Below are 19,209 nucleotides of genomic sequence, written 5' to 3' on the forward strand. Positions count from 1 at the left end.
CGTTATCAGGTCGTCACGACTAAGCTTACCCCCGTTGCCACCGGCATATCCTGTCATGGAACATTATCAAAACAAGAGAGGGCGTTAATTAGTTGCTGCTTGGAAGGGAAGTCCTCAACGCTCCAAGCCCGGATGGATTAACACCTCGCATTCTCAAAGAAAAACAAGAACCTATCGCTACTGCTCTGACCATTATATTTTCCAAGTCTAACGAGAGCGGTGAAATCCCGAAGGACTGGAAAAAAGCAAAAGTTGTCCCCATCTCGAGGAGTGACCCTAGCAACTATCAGCCAATATAGTTGAGCTGTAGAGCATATAATCACTAGTTCAATATTATGCGACGTGCTAGCGACCACGGCATCCTTTATAACACAGCTTCAGGACTGGGAGATCATGTGGGACTCAATCACTAGGTTTTATAAATGACCTTGTTAGCGCCATGCACGACAGTTAATGGATTTTAGCATGGTATTTGACAAGGTTAGCCATGGGCTCCTTATTAGAAAGCTGAACCATTACGGTGTCTGCATTTGTACCAATAAATGGATTGAAGCCTTCCTGACTGGAAGATCCCAAAGGGTCGTCCTGGAAGGAGAATTTTCGGACAGTAAGCAAGTTTTCTCTGGCGTTCCACACTCGTTCGGTACTCGTGCCTTGCTTATTTCTTTTCTACATTAATGATCTTCTTGAATCCTTACGTAGTCTCCAACGTTAGGCTGATCGCGGACGACAATATTATACTATTCTTGCTGATAGCGATAGTCAAGTCCTCCAACGTGACCTTGATAACCTAAACGTTTGGGAAAAAGAATGGAAAATGGAATTCGAGAGTGGGCGGCTGTACACAGGCAACCGAGACAAGTGCAAGGTTCTTCGTATAGGGCGTAAGCGCAATTAGGCGCAAAGTGGTTATATTCTACATGGTTAAACCCTAGCCTCAACTGAGTCAGCGAGCTATCTTGCCTGACCTCGGCATACAATAAAATCGTTCGTCCCATATTAGATTATGCTGCTATTAAGTGGGACCCCTAAACAAAGATAAACACAGACAAGCTGGAAATGGTTCAGTGTAGGGCTGCTTGCTTTGCCAGCGCCAAGCCTCGAAGTTCTGCATTTTTCTCTATTGCACAAACATTCCGTCAGTGTATATGAAAATGTTCTGCTGGGCTCTCCGAACGCATACGTACCATACCAAAAGAAGATGCTGGTTTTTACAAGGAATTGACAAATTTCAGTTGATTGTACAGGCATAAACGTAGATGTAGGAACCGTGCGTGTCTGTCTGGTCTTCTGGAGACAGTGGTGAGAGATGGCTTCGTGCAGACTGGGATGCCTAAAATGCTTTGTTGTAAACATGGCGGTTAACGAGTGAAGTTGTCTCTCTGGCCTTTCTGTGCACGAATTCCAGGACCTACCGATACAATTTGGGCAAGTTTTGAAAGCTAAAAACTTCAATCGATGCTGTACTTTGCTGGTAGGACTGGGTGGCCCGACACTTATAAAAAAATCGACGAAATGACAACCAGGGGTCTTCCCTTGTCGTGGAATGGCAGAATTACCCAGAATTCGTTTGGGAATGAACGAGGCAACTTGAGAAGCACGAGACTGGCCCTCATCAAATGGCTGAAGCGCGACCGGAGGAAAAAGGGAGAAGAACATTTCTAGCCAGATACTAAGGAGTAGCCCTGGTGTATGCTGTTAATTAATGTAGCCTTTAGATTTCTGAACAAATATTTGTCATAGAATATTCGCGACAAAGTAGTACTTTTCTCGCTGTTATTCTTGCAGAAAACACTGCGTAGCCTTTCGTGAGTTGTTCTACTAAAAAAAACGGTATAATGTAAATAAGAGATCACTGAGATTTATATTTGTAGATTACTGAAGTGAAACTCAGGCTGTATCTCTATGCAATAAGCGCATTCAAAATTTCCTCATATTACAGTGTATAAGTCTGTTTTTGAATGATCTTCCTGCTATTACACGTGAAAAACAGCCGAATTTTCCTCCCCATTTTCTTTGCATAATCTTTGCGGAAGTTACATTCTGTCCCCCAATAAAGCTAGAACAACCAGTTATGGTCTTAAGTCTTTGCCCTTACTTAATCAGCTAAGTTGTGGAATGCGCTACTGAGTTAACAGGTTTTAAAATGAGAATCCAGGCAAACATTTTGTACAAATGAATGAAGGGGTAGTTTCTAAAGAAACTGTGGTGCTGCGTCGGTGGGGAAGTAGTATACAAAAATTTGGTTTATCAACGGAGTTGATAATGTAAATTGACCACCGTACAGAGATTCTAAAAGCTGACGTTTCGAGCGTTAGCCCTTCGTCAGAGCGAATCGAGGGATTATGGGTTACGTGTAGTTTTTATAGTACAGTAGGAGCTACGCTATTGGTGGTAACATGGCAACGTGAAAAGTAGGAATATATTAGTTAAATGAAAAGCGTTCGTTAATACCGTGAGGATTAAGGGTGCCGATTTGAAAGATGAATTTTTGTTCCAGATTCTTGCGGCTTTCCGTCGTACCTAGATGTAGGGAAAGGCCGCAGATAGCCATGTGTTTTTGGAGTGGTTAGGCAGATTAAAATGGCGAGCGACTGGTTTAGATGCATCCTTGTCATTCTTCTCAACATCGCGAAGGTGTTCGCGGAATCGGTCACCTAGTCGTCTACCTGTCTCACCAATGTATAATTTATTGCATAACGTACAGGTTATGCAATAAATGACATTTGCGGAGGTACATGTGAAACGATCGGTGATCTTAACAGATCGCTTAGGTCCCGATATCTTGCTAGTGTTAACAATGAAAAGACAAGTTTTGCAACGTGAGCGCGCGCATTTGAAAGTGCCGGGTTGCTCGTTGGTTTTGAGCGCGCTTCTAACTAAAAAGTTGCCTACGTTTTTGTCGCGTTTGAATGAAATAAGTGGAGGTTGCGAAAAGATTCTACCAGTCTCGGGATCATTTTGGAGTAATTTAAAATTACTAAGAATGATGCTTTTGACTGCGTGATTATGAGGATGGAAAGTGAGGGTGAATGGAATTCTGTCATTCTTATCTTTCTGTGACGTTTGTAGTGACGACTGTCGATCAAATTGTTGGGCGCGATGATGGCCCGCTTTGACCAAACGCGACAAAAACGTAGGCAACTTTTTAGTTAGAAGCGCGCTCAAAACCAACGAGCAACCCGGCACTTTCAAATGCGCGCGCTCACGTTGCAAAACTTGTCTTTTTATTGTTAACACTAGCAAGATATCGGGACCTAAGCGATCTGTTAAGATCACCGATCGTTTCACATGTACCTCCGCAAATGTCATTTATTGCATTACCTGTACGTTATGCAATAAATTATACATTGGTGAGACAGGTAGACGACTAGGTGACCGATTCCGCGAACACCTTCGCGATGTTGAGAAGAATGACAAGGATGCATCTAAACCAGTCGCTCGCCATTTTAATCTGCCTAACCACTCCAAAAAACACATGGCTATCTGCGGCCTTTCCCTACATCTAGGTACGACGGAAAGCCGCAAGAATCTGGAACAAAAATTCATCTTTCAAATCGGCACCCTTAATCCTCACGGTATTAACGAACGCTTTTCATTTAACTAATATATTCCTACTTTTCACGTTGCCATGTTACCACCAATAGCGTAGCTCCTACTGTACTATAAAAACTACACGTAACCCATAATCCCTCGATTCGCTCTGACGAAGGGCTAACGCTCGAAACGTCAGCTTTTAGAATCTCTGTACGGTGGTCAATTTACATTATCAACTCCGTTGATAAACCAAATTTTTGTAAACATTTTGTACAGCCGCTTTTCTTTTGAATTAATTAATTTTTCTTGAAATATTTTCTATTACCATAGATGCTATGTATTTTAGCTGTAAATGTAATGTCTCCCAAGATAGTAGCTCCTGTAGTTACTCTGAATTGTAGGATCGAAGAAAGAAAGTTGAATGCATTTGTGTATGTTTCCTTTAGCAGGGCGCGTGCGTACACTTTGTATTCCGCGACTACAGTGCTTACCATATGAGAGATAAAATGACTTTCCCTTGAATATATAAGCCATCGAAATCTTACGTTAAATTGTAATGACAAGGGCGGTCTGATGGAGCTGTGAGTAGGCGTGGGATTTGTCACATATGGTTTAGGGGCCGACATATCTCTCCCTCAATGCCGTACCGGGAGGCAAGGTCGGTAGCAGAAAGCAGCAATGGGCCAACTGCGTCCAAAAGCGATCGCACGGGCCGAAATCCCGGGATGACTCGTTTGGTACGACGCTCCAGCGCCACGTCTGGAGGTACTGCTTTTTCTCTCTTGCTCAAACATTCCGTCAGCGTATGCCAAAATGTTCTGCCGGCTCTCCGAACGCATACGTACCATACCAAAAGAAGATGCTGGTTTTTACAAGGAATTGACAAATTTCAGTTGATTGTACAGGCATAAACGTAGATGTAGGAACCGTGCGTGTCTGTCTGGTCTTCTGGAGACAGTGGTGAGAGATGGCTTCGTGCAGACTGGGATGCCTAAAATGCTTTGTTGTAAACATGGCGGTTAACGAGTGAAGTTGTCTCTCTGGCCTTTCTGTGCACGAATTCCAGGACCTACCGATACAATTTGGGCAAGTTTTGAAAGCTAAAAACTTCAATCGATGCTGTACTTTGCTGGTAGGACTGGGTGGCCCGACACTTATAAAAAAATCGACGAAATGACAACCGGGGTCTTGTAATGACAAGGGCGGTGTGATGGAGCTCTGAGTAGGCGTGGGATTTGTCACTGTGGGGCCGACATATCTCTCCCTCATTGCCGTACCGGGAGGCAGAAAGCAGCAATGGGCCAACTGCGTCCAAAAGCGATCGCACGGGCCGAAATCCCGGGATGACTCGTTTGGTACGACGTTCCAGCGCCACGTCTGGAGGTACTGCTTTTTCTCTCCTGCTCAAATATTCCGTCAGCGTATGCGAAAATGTTCTGCGGGCCCTCTGAACGGATACGTACCATACCAAAAGAAGATGCTGGTTTTTACAAGGAATTGACATTTCAGTTGATTGTTAGAGTGTCAGTGACATGTTACAGCAACGTGGATGTGTGTCACTTCAGGAGAGAAGAATGGTGCAGCGGCTGTTTATGTTTTACAAGATTCATAAGGGTGTGGTGGACCTGGGCACACAGGAACCTTTGTTCACTTGATCTTCCAGACACCATGAAGTCCCCTTTTCTCGTACTAGACACCATCAAACGTCTTTTTTCTTCGAGGACGATTGGCGATAAGAATAAACTACCAGATTCTGTTGTGCTAGCCCAAGTCCAGAAACTTTCAAGAGCCGGTTGAGGGTCTACCTTTGCGATAGACACTAACCAAATGTTCTGTAATAAATAATTCTCACTTGCATTGACATTGTTTGATTTTACGCTTGCACATTTATTTCATGTTTACACCTGCACTTCTTATTTCTTATAATGTACACTCACAAGAATCTTCTTATGAGGGGGAAGGCTGCCTCAGTAAGAAGAAGAATATCCCTGTAGTAGTAATCATCAACCATAGGAAACCCGAGTATCTCGAGGTGCGCGGAACGTATGAGCTATAACAATAGTAGGTAACATTTGACTATTTGAATGAAGGAGTAGTTTCTAAAGAAACTGTGGTGCTGCGTCGGTGGGGAAGTAGTATACAAAAATTTTTTGTTTTTATCAACGGAGTTGATAATGTAAATTGGCCACCGTACAGAGATTCTAAAAGCTGACGTTTCGAGCGTTAGCCCTTCGTCAGAGCGAATCGCTCTGACGAAGGGCTAACGCTCGAAACGTCAGCTTTTAGAATCTCTGTACGGTGGCCAATTTACATTATCAACTCCGTTGATAAAAACAAAAAATTTTTATTTGACTATTTACCAAGCACTGCCTGGAGGAGACCCTTGTTTTGACTGAATTCACCTGGATCTCCTGGGATGGAAAGGTGTGACCAAACAAAGGAAAGTAACCTTTATTTAATATGCCACGTTTGATACATCAATATTCACAAATGGCTACGAAAATTTGAATATCGTTTTGCTTAGAAATCTCCCTTTCAGACTTGTGAGGCAATGAAAACAAAACTGAGCTGAAAATTTGACCATAAAGCCTCGTAGCCATGGCTGAATATTGATTCAGCCTTTTATCAAACAAGGGAAATGAAGGAATGCCTTTTTAAAAGATAGTGAAATTTATTCTTGTGTTCAGCTTGTGTGGTTTGTGATAGATGAATACACTACACAATGAATTCTTTGTTTACAAGAAGTAATTTTATTTCATGTACATTTTGCACCCATGAACATCAGTGATAAGCTTAGGCACTTGCTGGTTGGGCAGCAGCCTTTTTCCTTTTTAGAGATTTTGCTTGGGATCCTTCTCTAAATCCATTGTTAAAGCGGCGATAAACCAACTTCAAGTGGCGCATACGGCCGGTTCCAGTGGTCTTTCTGCGATTTGCCTTGACGCTCCAGTTGACTATAAATAGAAGACTTTGTTTTAAATTGGACTGTCCCACATCACATGATAATAATTATTATTGATTATTGGATTAGGCTAAGTATATTATTGTGCAAATGCTGGCGTGGGAGCGTGGGGGGGGGGGGGGGGTTAAATTTGTTTAAAGGGGACATCATCTGTCTAATGTCAGATGATTTTAGCATCAAACAGAGTAAAATCTATTACCGGTAAGTCTTGACTCCTACGAGTCAATGGGTTAAGAGCAAAGCATCTTCTGGGTCAATTTGCACCATGCCATGGGATGAATTCAAATTGAAACAAAGTCGCAAAGCAAAATAAACAACTTACATTTACGCGTCTTAGCAGCTGGGTATCCACATCTTGCACATCGCTTCTTCTGGATGTGGTAAGATGATCGCCCACAACGCACACAAATAGTGTGTGTTTTGTTATGGCGCTTACCAAAACTGGATGTTCCTTTTGTCTGAAAAGAAACAAGTTACCAACCCAAATTAGCAGGTAAATTTGAGAAGTCAGGCATTCAGTCATCCAAAAAGGCAGTTAATACAGATTCAAGTTCATGCACAATGCTAAAGTTAAGAGTTAAGGCACTCTGTACTGGTTTAACCTTCTTTTGATGCTAAATATCAACATATGCAATTGGTAGAGTGAACAAAAACCCTTTTTTTTAAAGACATGTTAAATTCTTTTCACACCACAGGTTAAGGTTAATACAGTATAAATTCGTGTTTTTGCTTGTCTATCCAGCCATCAAAGCAACATTGCACTATTTAAGAAAAATAATATGATGCCAGTCACATACACAAGCAAAATTAATCACTTCTCAAGTACATTTGAAGTTGTCACATTATAAAAGGTACAAAGGAATCCTTTGATTTCAATGAAATCTTGGCAGCCATGTTGGCATCCTTAGACAAAGAGACATTGGATATGACTTAAGGAATTATTTTGCAAACATTTTGGTTGGTTTAAAACATGGCCACTAAACTTACCACAATGAGGAATTCCCACCCACTCATTCTACAATCCCCCTCCCTCCCTCCCCCTCCCCCCAAAACAGCTCCAACGGCTGTCACAATCAATAACAAAAGAAAGCTAGAGGCACGTGTACTGGTAAAGTGAGATGACTCGTACCTCAATGATTAGCAGGGCTTGAAATAATAAAAAAAAAAAAACTTCAGTCGCCGACTGAGAAAGGTAAGTCGCCAATAAGCAAATTCAAAACTTTCAATTACCACTCACTGCAAGACAACCTTACGACGTGCTAATTGTGCAAGCAAATAATAATAATAATAATGTGAAAGCAATTAAAACTGCTGAAATTGATGCTAGGTGTCATGTTGTTGGTTAAGCCCCCCAAAAGCAATCGAGATGGCAGATACTTGTCAAGTATGTTCTTTCAATACCAGCGGTCTTTCTGCAAAATGCTGTGCCCGCGATTTACACAGAAGTAACACCGCTAATAATGGCATCACGTTGAAATGTTCCTAACCTGAATCACTTATTGATTATTTATTCACTTTTTTCAGAAATGAACTTGCCAAGTTGGCGACTAAAGGAGCATTTTTAGTCGCCAAGGTAGAAGTTTTTGTCAAATTGGCAACTGTACTGGTCGCAATTTGGAGCCCTGATTAGGGGGTGCAACCAAGAAGATAACGAAGTCTGTATTGCTACAAGGCCACTTCTTAAAACAATGATGAAGCGTAGCTGCTGAATCCCATGCCATCTTCGTTAGCATTCGGCGGTGTTCTTTGAAAAACAAGTCATAATGCAATAGGGGTCATTCCTATGCAAATACATGCAAGTGGCAGGATATTCAGCAGTTGAGCTCTTAAAAGTTTACAGACTGTGTTTGTATGCAGTTCTATGGAACTGGAAAACGTATCTGTAAACCTGGAGCGATTTCACAGTATATGGCTACAAACAACTGCTATTGTCTTCTTCTTCTTACATCACTGTTGTAGTTAGTGAGCCTAAAGGCCCACAATCACCCAAGAGTCATTGTGGTCATTTGTTTTTGTTTTCAAATGACAGTTTGTCCAAATGTGCGATCATGAGGGAAACAAAATGTTAGCTATAGGAATAATTTCGTGTTCCACAAAATTCGGCGACGGTGTGCAATGACTTTCGGGCGAATGTGGGCCTTAAACTGCTGAATACACTAATGGTTCCAATGGCAATGTATTCAGCCGTTACCGCCTTTTCAGAATACTATAAACACTTCCCAATTATGTTACACGATAGTTTGTTACTGTGTTATAAATTGCTTTCCAAGACATGTTCACGGACTTTTATACTGAGAACTGTATTATGATCGGATATAGATAACAACTTAATATTTCACTTGTTTTCATTTATAATCGTTTCCCAAGTCATGTTGAATACAAAATACTGAAAAAAAAGGAAGAAGATAAACTCTGGACAAATTTATTGGAAAAAATGCCCACAAAAATACATTCTTGGAACGAGAGCATCACCAGAAACAAGTGCTCCACTGGATCTCAGTAAGGCATAAAATCGAAAAATCACACAGCACAGTTACGGAGCAAAGGCATTGGTTTAATCAGGGCATATTAGATTTGCGTTTTACCCGTACTGTTATGAGATGAAAAAGGATTTCGATAAGACATTATGCTAACACTCACCATGGCTCAGTAAGGCCGTGAAAGAAAGAATGACTGAGGAGCCAGGCAACAGATTTGTTCCCACTGGACTGCGGGTTACCTCAACAGAGAAAATACAGATGTCCTTACATAACGTAATATATGGATAAAGAAAATGGCGAGAAACTGTGAGAAGAAACTTATCGGACTAAACAGATTATGGCTGGAAAAACAACAAAAAGGTTGGACTTTAAATTCGCCTTCCCTAAAAAACATTTGTTCAGAAGAGCATTTTTTTATTGTTTAATTTTTCTCGCAGATGAATTGGAAAAAAATCCGAAGAGACCCAATCTCGTAAGTAGCAATGAATTTGAGACAAAAGCCAAGAGGAAAAGTCGTGAAATGACGTGGTTAGGAATACAGGGGTGTCATCAAGTTTTTTCACAGGACGTCGTGAGAGTTCTGCATCTGGATATTTTGTCGTATTTTTTAAGAAAAGTGAAGTAAGCAACCGACGTCACAGACCGGCAAATCATTGGGCAAATTTAAATTGATGTTAACAACTGGTAATAAATATTAAATGCCTTATTTTTCTGTTTAACTATATTTTTTCTCTTCTTTTTAAGCGTTCACTGAATACTGCCTCTGAGGTAAAAAAGTGGATTCCTGGCATTAAGAGAGAGATTGATTATTGTTTAGACGTAAGTTAAATTTGTTTTTTTTTTAGCTATAGTATAATGCCATTCTTTTTGTATTTGTTTTTTCGTAATCTTGAAGTACCTTTTGGTTCCTTGATGAGCTCAAGGGTAACAGTTAGTAAAAGGAAAGAGACTTTATTATTTTGAATGTCTAGTTGATCTTGCGCTGGAGCAAGTCTAATTGGGGACACTGTAAACTGAAATTAACAATTAACACAAATCAAGTCAAATGTTGGTTTTTGAGGAGAGGGGAAACCGGAGTACCCGGAGGAGACCTCTCGGTGCAGAGTAGAGAACCAACAAACTCAACCCACATATGATGCTGAGTCTGGGAATCGAACCGGGGCCACATTGGTGGGAGACGAATGCTCTCACCACTGCGCCATCCCTGCGCCCTCCATCATAGTCGGCAGGACACGAACCTGCGCGGGGAGACCCCAATGGATTTCAAGTCCATCGCCTTAACTTCTCGGCCACAACTACAGTATTAACGGTAGTCCCATACCACGACTACTGTGGTATGGGAGTTGAGCGGTCTGCGCACTTCAACATTGAAGCTTGTACCCTGAGATAACAATAATGTACATGATGCACGTCTTCTCCTCTCCATTACTTCTCTCATGTTGCTAAAATTTGCAGACTCATTGTTAATTAAGCCCCAGGGTTGCAGGGAGGAGAAGAGGGTTGCATCTTTAGTGGTATTTTAGGGAGATAGTCTTCTTAACGTTACAAGGGTCAACCAGCCTACATACTGTATATTGTAAGTTATTCATTGTTTGTTTCTTAGCTAGTTATGCAAAATTTAAATGCCAATATCATGCTTGCCAGTGAAACTGGAGAAAACGTCTTTCACATTTGTTTCTTTGTCCTGTACATGTATATACAGCAAATCTCTGGAGCTAGACAGCATCGTTATCCTGACACAAAAATAAAAGAGTTTGAAACAAAGGTGGAAGAGCTTGAGAAGGAATATAAAAGGTAAAAATAATTCACCCTCCCAAAAGAAGGCACAGCTGAAGATGCAGCTGATCTTTCAAGAATAATTTTTGTTTTTACTAATTCCTCTTAATAGGTTTGTCAACAAAGTCTACAAGTTGGATCCAAGCACAACAGGGGTTCCATGGCAACCACGAGGATACATAAGCAAGAGGAAAGCAATGGCAAGCCCTGCAAATGAAGCAACCTTTAAAAAGATTTGCACCCCAATTTTAGACAAAGAGGTTTAAATTGATTTTTTTTATTTTCACGATGGTGTATGCTATTCTCTGTTTTCACATGACGTCACAGCTGCCATGTTTGTGCCTCTAAACAAAGAAATGGCGGCCATATTTGTGTCCCCACCCAATCCTCTGGGAATTGAACTCTACTATTATGCAAACGATTTTTTTTTTTTTTTTCATCGAAAAACATGGCTGTTGATCATGAGCGTGAAAACCAACAATTAGTGCATTTTCTGCATGTGAGATGAGGAAAGGGCAGTACTACATGGAGTTAGGTCAAACTGTAAATACAACCTTCTTTATCATTCACTGTTCTTTACAATGGGTATGTGTTGTAAGGGATTTGGTGTACAATTATAAAAAACCAAAGTTCGTCAAAGTACTGTAGACCAACAGATTAATTACGCCGAACATCTATAATGGGTGTGGCTGTTTAGTGTTACCTTTAGTTGTCAATCACCCAACAAATAATTTTTTTTGTATGAAGTTAAACCTTTGCTTTGTTTAGCACCAACTTGATGACAGAGTAAAAAATGATGCAACAACATCAACTAGAGGTGATAAGGCAGATGAACAATCCATTGAGCTCACTCAGAGGATCAGAGCAAGAGACTTGGCTGTGACCTCAAAAAGAAATAAGGTGCTAGTTAACATAATTTTTTATTTATCAGTTTGATCAAATGCTGTAGCAAGAATTTAGCAGCGAGTCTGCTCTCTTCATTGTGAGATATCTGCCCAAGCAGCAGTTTCTTCTTGAAAGAATGTGTGAAAGTTATATCTTGTAACTGAGGATATGAGGTGATGTCCCAAGCAAAGAATCATCAAAATTAACAAACTACTTAAGCAGTTGTGAAGGAAACTGAAAAAAAAAAGGATTTGAACCTATGACCATGCAATTTGTAGCCATCTGGGAACTGGTCATTAAGCACAAGTCATTCTTTTTTCCATAGAGGGAGAATAGATCCTTCTCCAAAATGGCAGCAACAGATTTGAATGTGTTAAAATCATGAACTGAATGAAAAACTGATACCAGAAATAGAAAGAGCACCTTACTTTAGTAACTCTTAAAATTTTTAGTGTATTAGGTGTTATATCAACTGAGAAAATGTAAATTGAAATTTGACAAATTTACAGAGTGGCGTTTGTTTGTATGACTGGGGATAGACATGTACGTCATACCCGCAATCATGCGAACATTTGTAAATTTTCATTTTTCAACTTACATTTTCTCAGCTGATATTACACCTGATATGCCGAAACAGGTAAGGTGCTCTTTCTATACATCAGTTTTTGATTTTAACTTAGCGGTATTTGAATTTTCAGCCGCTGCTTTTTGGAGAAGGGTCTAGTTACGATGAAGAATGTTTGAAAGTCATATGATTATTAGTACTGTGGATGTCAAACTATGATAATTTTCCTAAGCTAGAGATCATTGCAGTCAATAACCAAGAGTGAATTCTGGAAACTGTTGTACAATCATGATACACTCAATTAAATAAATAATCATTCAATTTTATTGTTAGTTAGGTATGGAACAATAAATTATTTATATTTTGGTTTTCTTGTTCATTATAGGATAATTCTGAAAGCACTGAATTACCTGAAAAACAGGACATTGTAGATGTCCAACACAAAAGGTAAACCGCAGTTTCAAAAAAGATGCTCTTTTAAAAGAAACTGGGTCTCATTTCATCTTCAGAATGGCTATTGACAATAAATTACAGTCTTTTAGTCTTCCACTCATATATTTTAGGATACACGAGATTATAAATTTAAATGTAGATGCTACAGTACATGTAGCTTAAAGTTGAGAAGTTAGTGAGCTAATTAGCCCGTGAACGCAGACGTTTCTATGTCTGTGTTCGCAGGCTATATGATCTATGAGCTAATAGGTACTAAAAATTTTACTCAGATTGACTCATAGAGTGCCATGCCTTTTCTAGCAATGTTGCCAGTGATAAGTTCATGGCATCATAATAGAAAATACACAATAAACATAGAAATTTTAGTATTACAATTACCATTTTGCAAGGTTGTTTCTGTTGCCTACTTATATGCAGGAAGGAGAGAATTATTCAAAACTGCCACTTTACCTGTAGGTTAAATCAAATTCTTTCTATCCAAGTTGCCACCCTTTGTTACTTTTCTGAATGTTGCACTTGTTGTTTGCAAAACTTTTGGCTCATATCTTGAGATTTTTATAGGTATTTTGAAAATGTGTAGATCTTCAAGCGCAAAATCTACTTTGACTGGCTGCTTCTGGGACCATGCCATGCAAATTGATCACCCTGGTGTGAATTATTGTTTGTGAGGAAATGAAACAACAAAAGTAGTATTGATGCATGTATATACTCATAGAAGTGTAAATTAATTTTTCTAATTCCTTCATTTATAGTATCTTAGGGTTGGACTATAGCTCATCAAGTGACTCTGATGTTTCATAGCAAAGCTACAATCCATAATGTCATTCATTTGTCACAATTACCGCAGATGAGGTAAAAGATGTTAATTTTATCATATACACATCATGATAGTTTGTTTACAGCGGTGCAACAATAGAACGTGAAGGAATTCTTTATACAATAGTGATGATAATGGCTAAACTCTCTTTGTTACTATTGAGTCATTAACATTAAGCAACAACTGGCCGCTGTTTTCAGCATCTTCCTATTATCGTTTGACAGTGATGTTTAACTGTTGGCCTTGGGGAATTGTTTTTTATGTAACTCTTTCTTCTTAATTTAAACCTCAGTGCACATTATTTTAATATTACTCTGTATTTTGTTTGTCGATTAATAAACTTTTTGCTTTAAGTGAATTCACTCATCATTTTTTTGGTTTATCTCATTTGCAGTCTGTTTTGGTGGGGGAATGTTTTATCCGATTTGGTTGCCAAATAAACCAATAATGAATGAATCAGTGAGGAGATCAATGAATGCAATATATTGAAGTACCTGAGACCTATGGGTTTAAACATCTGACAATGAAAAATAAAGTGATTTACCAAAGATTGACTGCTTCAGGTTTCCTGAGTGTGTTATTGCCGTAGCCCACAAACCTGCAGGAGCACTGCTTTGAGTGGAATTTGAAGCTAGATTTTCCACCATGTGGAAATTTTGTTGTACACTGTTTTTCTCTTGACTTGGTTACATGTATATTGATATGTCCATAAGGATTATACATATACAGATAGGTTGGGGATGGAGAGACAGCAGGCTGGTACCCTAGGTTAGGATGCTTTCTATTTGACAGAACAGACCAGACAGACACATCATTTGGAAGGACTAACTCTACAAGACAGAGCGCAAAAACCGCTGATTGGCTAGAGAATAATGACGTAAAAAGGCTTTTTTCGTGTAACTGCGCCTGCGCAAACTCTAAAGATTCGAAGTGATCGAGACAGTGATCGATCGAAGTGAAGAATAACACTCTAGATAGCATTTGTCAAATTTTGTGGAAAGTTAGACGACTCATACCCTGGGTGCCAGAGGAATTTTTTTTTCAAGGTCGGAGAGAACACTCAGCGATTCCAAATCAACGGTCGAGGACACACGATTGATTACTTCGCAAGTCTGCATGTTAAGTACCAATGCGTCCTCTTGTATCATTTTGTTGGTTTTGGCTACTGTGAATTTTCTTGTCATGGGGTGTTGGTCTGCCCCCAGATTATTTAAAGATCTTACAGAAACCAGCGAACTGGCAACGAAATTCTTCTTTGTTCTCGGGAACTACAGGAGCAACTTGGTCTTGATGGACGAAAGGTTTTTGCTTTTGAAAATAAGTTTGGCTGGCCGTTGTACGTTATTGAGGACTGTAACGCGGTCATACAACTTTGATCGTATAAAATCGTCCACTGGGTTTCTTGCTGCAGATGAACTGTGAGTGAACTTCAGCCACAAAGTTGAATTTACTTAACACCTGGGATTTACAATTTCCACGTCACGTAACCTTGACTTTTAAATGCCATCGATCTGTGCGAGGGTTTTGTCGCTGTTCCTCGCAAATATTTTTGCAGAAACCATTCCAGGAAATCTGCATCAAAGCGTCTTCCACTCAGTGTTTGGCAATATTGTCCTGATCAGTTGTGGGACAGCCCAGAAAAGTACATTACTGTAACAGAGTAACCATATTGGTCAACTTTTTCACATTTATAAATGTAAGTTTGCAAAACGGCTACAAAAACACATGTGCAGTAAAGCTTTGGAATCATGCAAACACTTCAGGTACATTATATTATAATAATAATAATAATAAGCCTTACAGCTTTAGTCAGATGCGTACCCCTGACTGAAAATTCTTTAACACTAAAAATTAGTATGAACACCAAATAATAATTATTAACAACTATTATTCGCCGAAGGCAATGTGAATATCGGTTAATAAAAACCGAGATGAAGTTGAGGTTTTTATTCACCAACATTCATAGAGTCTGAGGGAATATCGGAAAGAATAATTTAAATTTGCCTGACTGTGACAATAGAATCAACTCAATTTCTTAGTAAATAATGCCATCATGCAAATCGCCTATTACATAGTTGATTATTTGAATAATACACATTTTCTTTAAAACAATTAATTTATTCGTCTGTCACCTCAACAAAACAGCTTGTGGCTATTTTGAAAAACCGCTTAGGTGATTATCACGTAATAATAATCATCTCAATGACAACCAATCAGCGCAGAGAACTTTCAGTAATTATACTAATAAGCATATAATTCCTATAGCGCAAGACAATATTGAACAATAATATTATTATAATTCCATGAGTGCATGTTGATATGAGATCAACCACTCAATCATATCCTGGAATAGATTATTGTTTTATTAAATTTTTTTATTTGATTCTTAACACTTGGACAAATTTAAAGCCAATCAGTTTCCAGCGTGGTAACACTTGACGCAATCAGTTTCCATATTATGTCATACTGTATAAGAGCTGTTAACTGAGAGTGAGTGAACCAATCAGAAAGCTTAAAACACAGTATCCGTGGTTCAAAATTTCATAATGTAAGGTATTATCTTTCCCCTTGTGCTTACACTGTCACTATTCACTTCCTGTGTAATGGTTTTATCATTGTTTTTGTTTGTAGGAAATGGTAGCCATACCTGATTTATGAAGAAACTGAAGTTGTGCAGTAGTACAGCAACCTACTTTTACTCTCTGCAGATTAGCTTTCTTGGTTCACGGAAAACCCTTTTCATTATTGTAAATACATTGTGGCATGGAAGATATTTTCAAACAGGTCTGGAGAATGTTCACCACCAAAATTTCCCATTTTGTCTGGATCATATAAGTTCTTTCCTCCTTTTGTTTAGTGGTTGACTAGTGACTTGTGAAATTGTATGGTGCACAAGAGAGCTAAATGCAGTGTCTCCTTTAGTTGTAAAACATATATTAAAGGAACACAAATAATATTGTCATTGTTGTTGAGTAATGTTAGGATTAGTACTGCCAGTGGTATTACAAGTGTCTCTTTTGAGTGGATTCCCCAATTTTCTGCTAACTTGACCCAAACAGATATATATATGTGGAGAACAAATTCAGGAAAATGAAAGGAAAAAATACTAAACATACATCAGTTGATTATTACAATACACTATTTGTTTTGGTCAATATTATTTGCACTAGAAAGAAAATTAACGACCATAAGAACTTAGTCTGTGATAAGGAAAAGTTTGTTCTGACTAAAACCTATATTGGAAATTTAGGCATTTGGGGTGCTTTTTCACAGGGTTACATGTGCATGGTATTAATTTTTATGTCAGTCCAATATTTTTCTTGAGAACTGTGTTGTCTCTATAACTTTGTCCTTTTTTGTGAAGCATGACATTTTCTTCTCTCAATTCAACATTTGATTTGTGTTGCTGATCTTGTTTTTCCAGCAAAAGTGTGAACTATTGTAGTCGGATGTCGATGGAGTTTTATTCTGGTTATTCACACACACCGCCTGGTTGTGTGCTCTCTGCTTTTGCATAATGTGCTAACCTACTTATATAGGCGTATGCGAAATGTAATATACAATAGGTGTTAATTTGGTGCCGCTATGTTACAACTATGTTGAATAATAATTATTTTTGTTATATAACTGTTTTTGCCCCCAGCAGTGCATGCTCTCATTGGTTATTTCAAGGTCACATGACATCTAACAATAACACTTTTGCCGTTCAAAAGTCTCTGAGCAGGCAACAGTGTAAAATCTATGACGTCAGAGGGTAACAGTGCACTGTTGCCTGCAAATGTTGACCGACGACCACCGTTGCTGTTCCCATTGCACGTTTTCCTATTTGTGCTATATAACAAATCACTTAATGACTGGTCTCTCAGGAAACAGTTCATTTTGTTTCCCTCGTCTGCGCCTCAGGGGAACATGGGAAATTTTTAGGGAAACAAAATGAACTGTTTCCCTTGGGACCAGTCATTAAGTGTTTACTGTTGGGATAATAGCAAAATTATTGACCTTGGGTGTTCGGTGACACAGCTACATTCTAAAGCATAACCATTATGAAAATGATATCTGTTTTACCTTATTATAGTGAGCTAACTTTTTGGTGTGGTTTTACTCACAGGTCTTGTAATATTTAGGCTAAAAGCAATTTGAGAAATTCATGGGGTTGTGCATCGTGTTCAATGCAGTTTGTTCTGTGCATGTAAATAATAATATGAAATGAAACATGTTTAGTGTGTTACTGATTACAGCCAACAGCCTGTGGCGCTCAATATAATGCTAAGCAGTGTACTGCTGTCAGTGGTGTGTGTGTCTTGGTGAAGGGAGAGGGTGGGTTAGTACTGCAAAGGCATTGGCATGTCATTGTCGTAATGAGCTAAACCCAAATACTTACCTTCATGTTTTTTTGGGAAAGTTTTTGTTTTCGTTCTCGATTTTTCTCTGCTTAATATCCACCTCCTGCCTTTGATCCTTGAGGGTTTTCTACCTGTCTGACTAATTCTGTGTAACTTAGTGCTTCAGTTCTCTTGGCAGATTTTGGCCACTGACAAAGAAGGGGGCGTAGAATCTATATTGAGGGGTAGGGGAAGTTCAATTCAGGGCAGATTATTATTGCAACTATTGTAATGTTATTCCATCACTCACCTTCATTGGTGAAATGTATTCATCCATGTGGCAAATTCTGTAGTCTTTGTGAGCCAGTAGCAAGTGGCCCTCGAATAAAAATTTTCTAGTGTGGTGAACTGTTTTGCTGGCATCAAAAGCCAAAAAAAGCGCTTTGCACATTGAACTAGAGCACCTTTGCTGACATTTTCAGTCTCTAAACGGAAAAAGCAGCTTACTTTGTTGAATTAACTTAACTCGCCCTTTGCAAAGAGTCCCATAAACTTGAAAAAGCACACAATCCCCCAGCAGTCAGATGTGACAGTTGACATATTTTATTTTTAGTTACACAAACATAGCAATGAACGTTGTTAAAGGCAAAAAGTAACACGGTTTGTCGTCAATATTTGCCGCTGTTTTAAATATATCAGGCAGCCGCTCTGTCGCCTTGGCTTATAAAGTGAGAAAACTTACAATGTCGACAAGATACTCGAAGTTAAAAACATACATGTACTTTATATGCATTTCAGGACAACTTACGACCCCAAAACCTCACAAACTATATCGAGTGGCGTGAAAGTATAAGGCACTGGACTTCGCTTTTCTGTGTAAAACCAGTTACAACTGTGAAGACGAACACTAGCGGTGAAAAAACCTGCTTCTCTTCAAACTTCGATTTGAAAAAGTCTCTCTTGGTGTATGGAATCGGAATTCCACCTTTAAACACCTCTCAAAAATTTTCATATCAACGAAAAAAAAGTCATATTTGATATGTTTCGCGAAAACAATTTACCTCCAACATATCTCTGTTCTGAGCTTAAAGAGTAACCGACCACCTTAAGAAACGCAAAACTCTAAACAACGAACGTCAAATGAAGCTTCGAAGCTGGTCAAAAACTCTGTTGCTTTAGGCGAACTGGTTTTGGTCTGATCTCTTCCCTGACGGCTCTGAAGCATCGTCGAAAGATGTCAGATTCAGATCATCTTTTATTCAAATTTCTCAGAGCAAGGACAGCGGTGCGACAGCATCCACAATGACGTATTGGATTTTGATTTGTCGTCCGCCATTTTGAAAATGGAATGGCGGCAACATAAGTGTGATTCTAGTGCGCATGTCTAGCGGTTTTTGCGCTCTGTCACTCTA

The 19,209-nt window shown here is 39.2% G+C and overlaps 1 protein-coding gene, 1 long non-coding RNA gene and 1 other non-coding gene across 4 annotated transcripts; 1 reads left to right on the top strand and 2 right to left on the bottom strand.

Moving 5' to 3' along the window:
* Positions 1–9,139: 9,139 nt before the first annotated feature.
* On the bottom strand, positions 9,140–14,157 carry LOC137973977 (uncharacterized). The gene is made up of 2 exons (XR_011117354.1): positions 14,020–14,157; positions 9,140–9,218 (listed from the first exon to the last, which is right to left on the bottom strand). It is a non-coding gene; the product is annotated as an uncharacterized lncRNA (long non-coding RNA).
* On the top strand, positions 9,253–16,434 carry LOC137973976 (uncharacterized). 2 transcript variants are annotated; one of them, XM_068820885.1, is made up of 10 exons: positions 9,253–9,339; positions 9,417–9,451; positions 9,724–9,798; positions 10,682–10,773; positions 10,868–11,015; positions 11,524–11,655; positions 12,591–12,652; positions 13,411–13,510; positions 13,870–15,238; positions 16,107–16,434. In XM_068820885.1, exons 1-8 carry the CDS (start codon positions 9,273–9,275, stop codon positions 13,457–13,459), a joined length of 660 nt encoding a protein of 219 aa, XP_068676986.1. In that variant the 5' UTR covers positions 9,253–9,272; the 3' UTR covers positions 13,460–13,510; positions 13,870–15,238; positions 16,107–16,434. The 2 variants fall into 2 exon arrangements, with proteins under 2 accessions (XP_068676986.1, XP_068676987.1); XM_068820886.1 differs by having other exon boundaries at positions 13,870–15,171.
* Positions 10,197–10,278, bottom strand: Trnas-uga (transfer RNA serine (anticodon UGA)). The gene has a single exon. It is a non-coding gene; the product is annotated as a tRNA-Ser (tRNA).
* Positions 16,435–19,209: the final 2,775 nt, after the last annotated feature.

This window comes from Montipora foliosa, chromosome 10 (genome assembly GCF_036669935.1).
Source record: "Montipora foliosa isolate CH-2021 chromosome 10, ASM3666993v2, whole genome shotgun sequence".
In the NCBI taxonomy this organism is placed as follows: Eukaryota; Metazoa; Cnidaria; class Anthozoa; order Scleractinia; family Acroporidae; genus Montipora; species Montipora foliosa.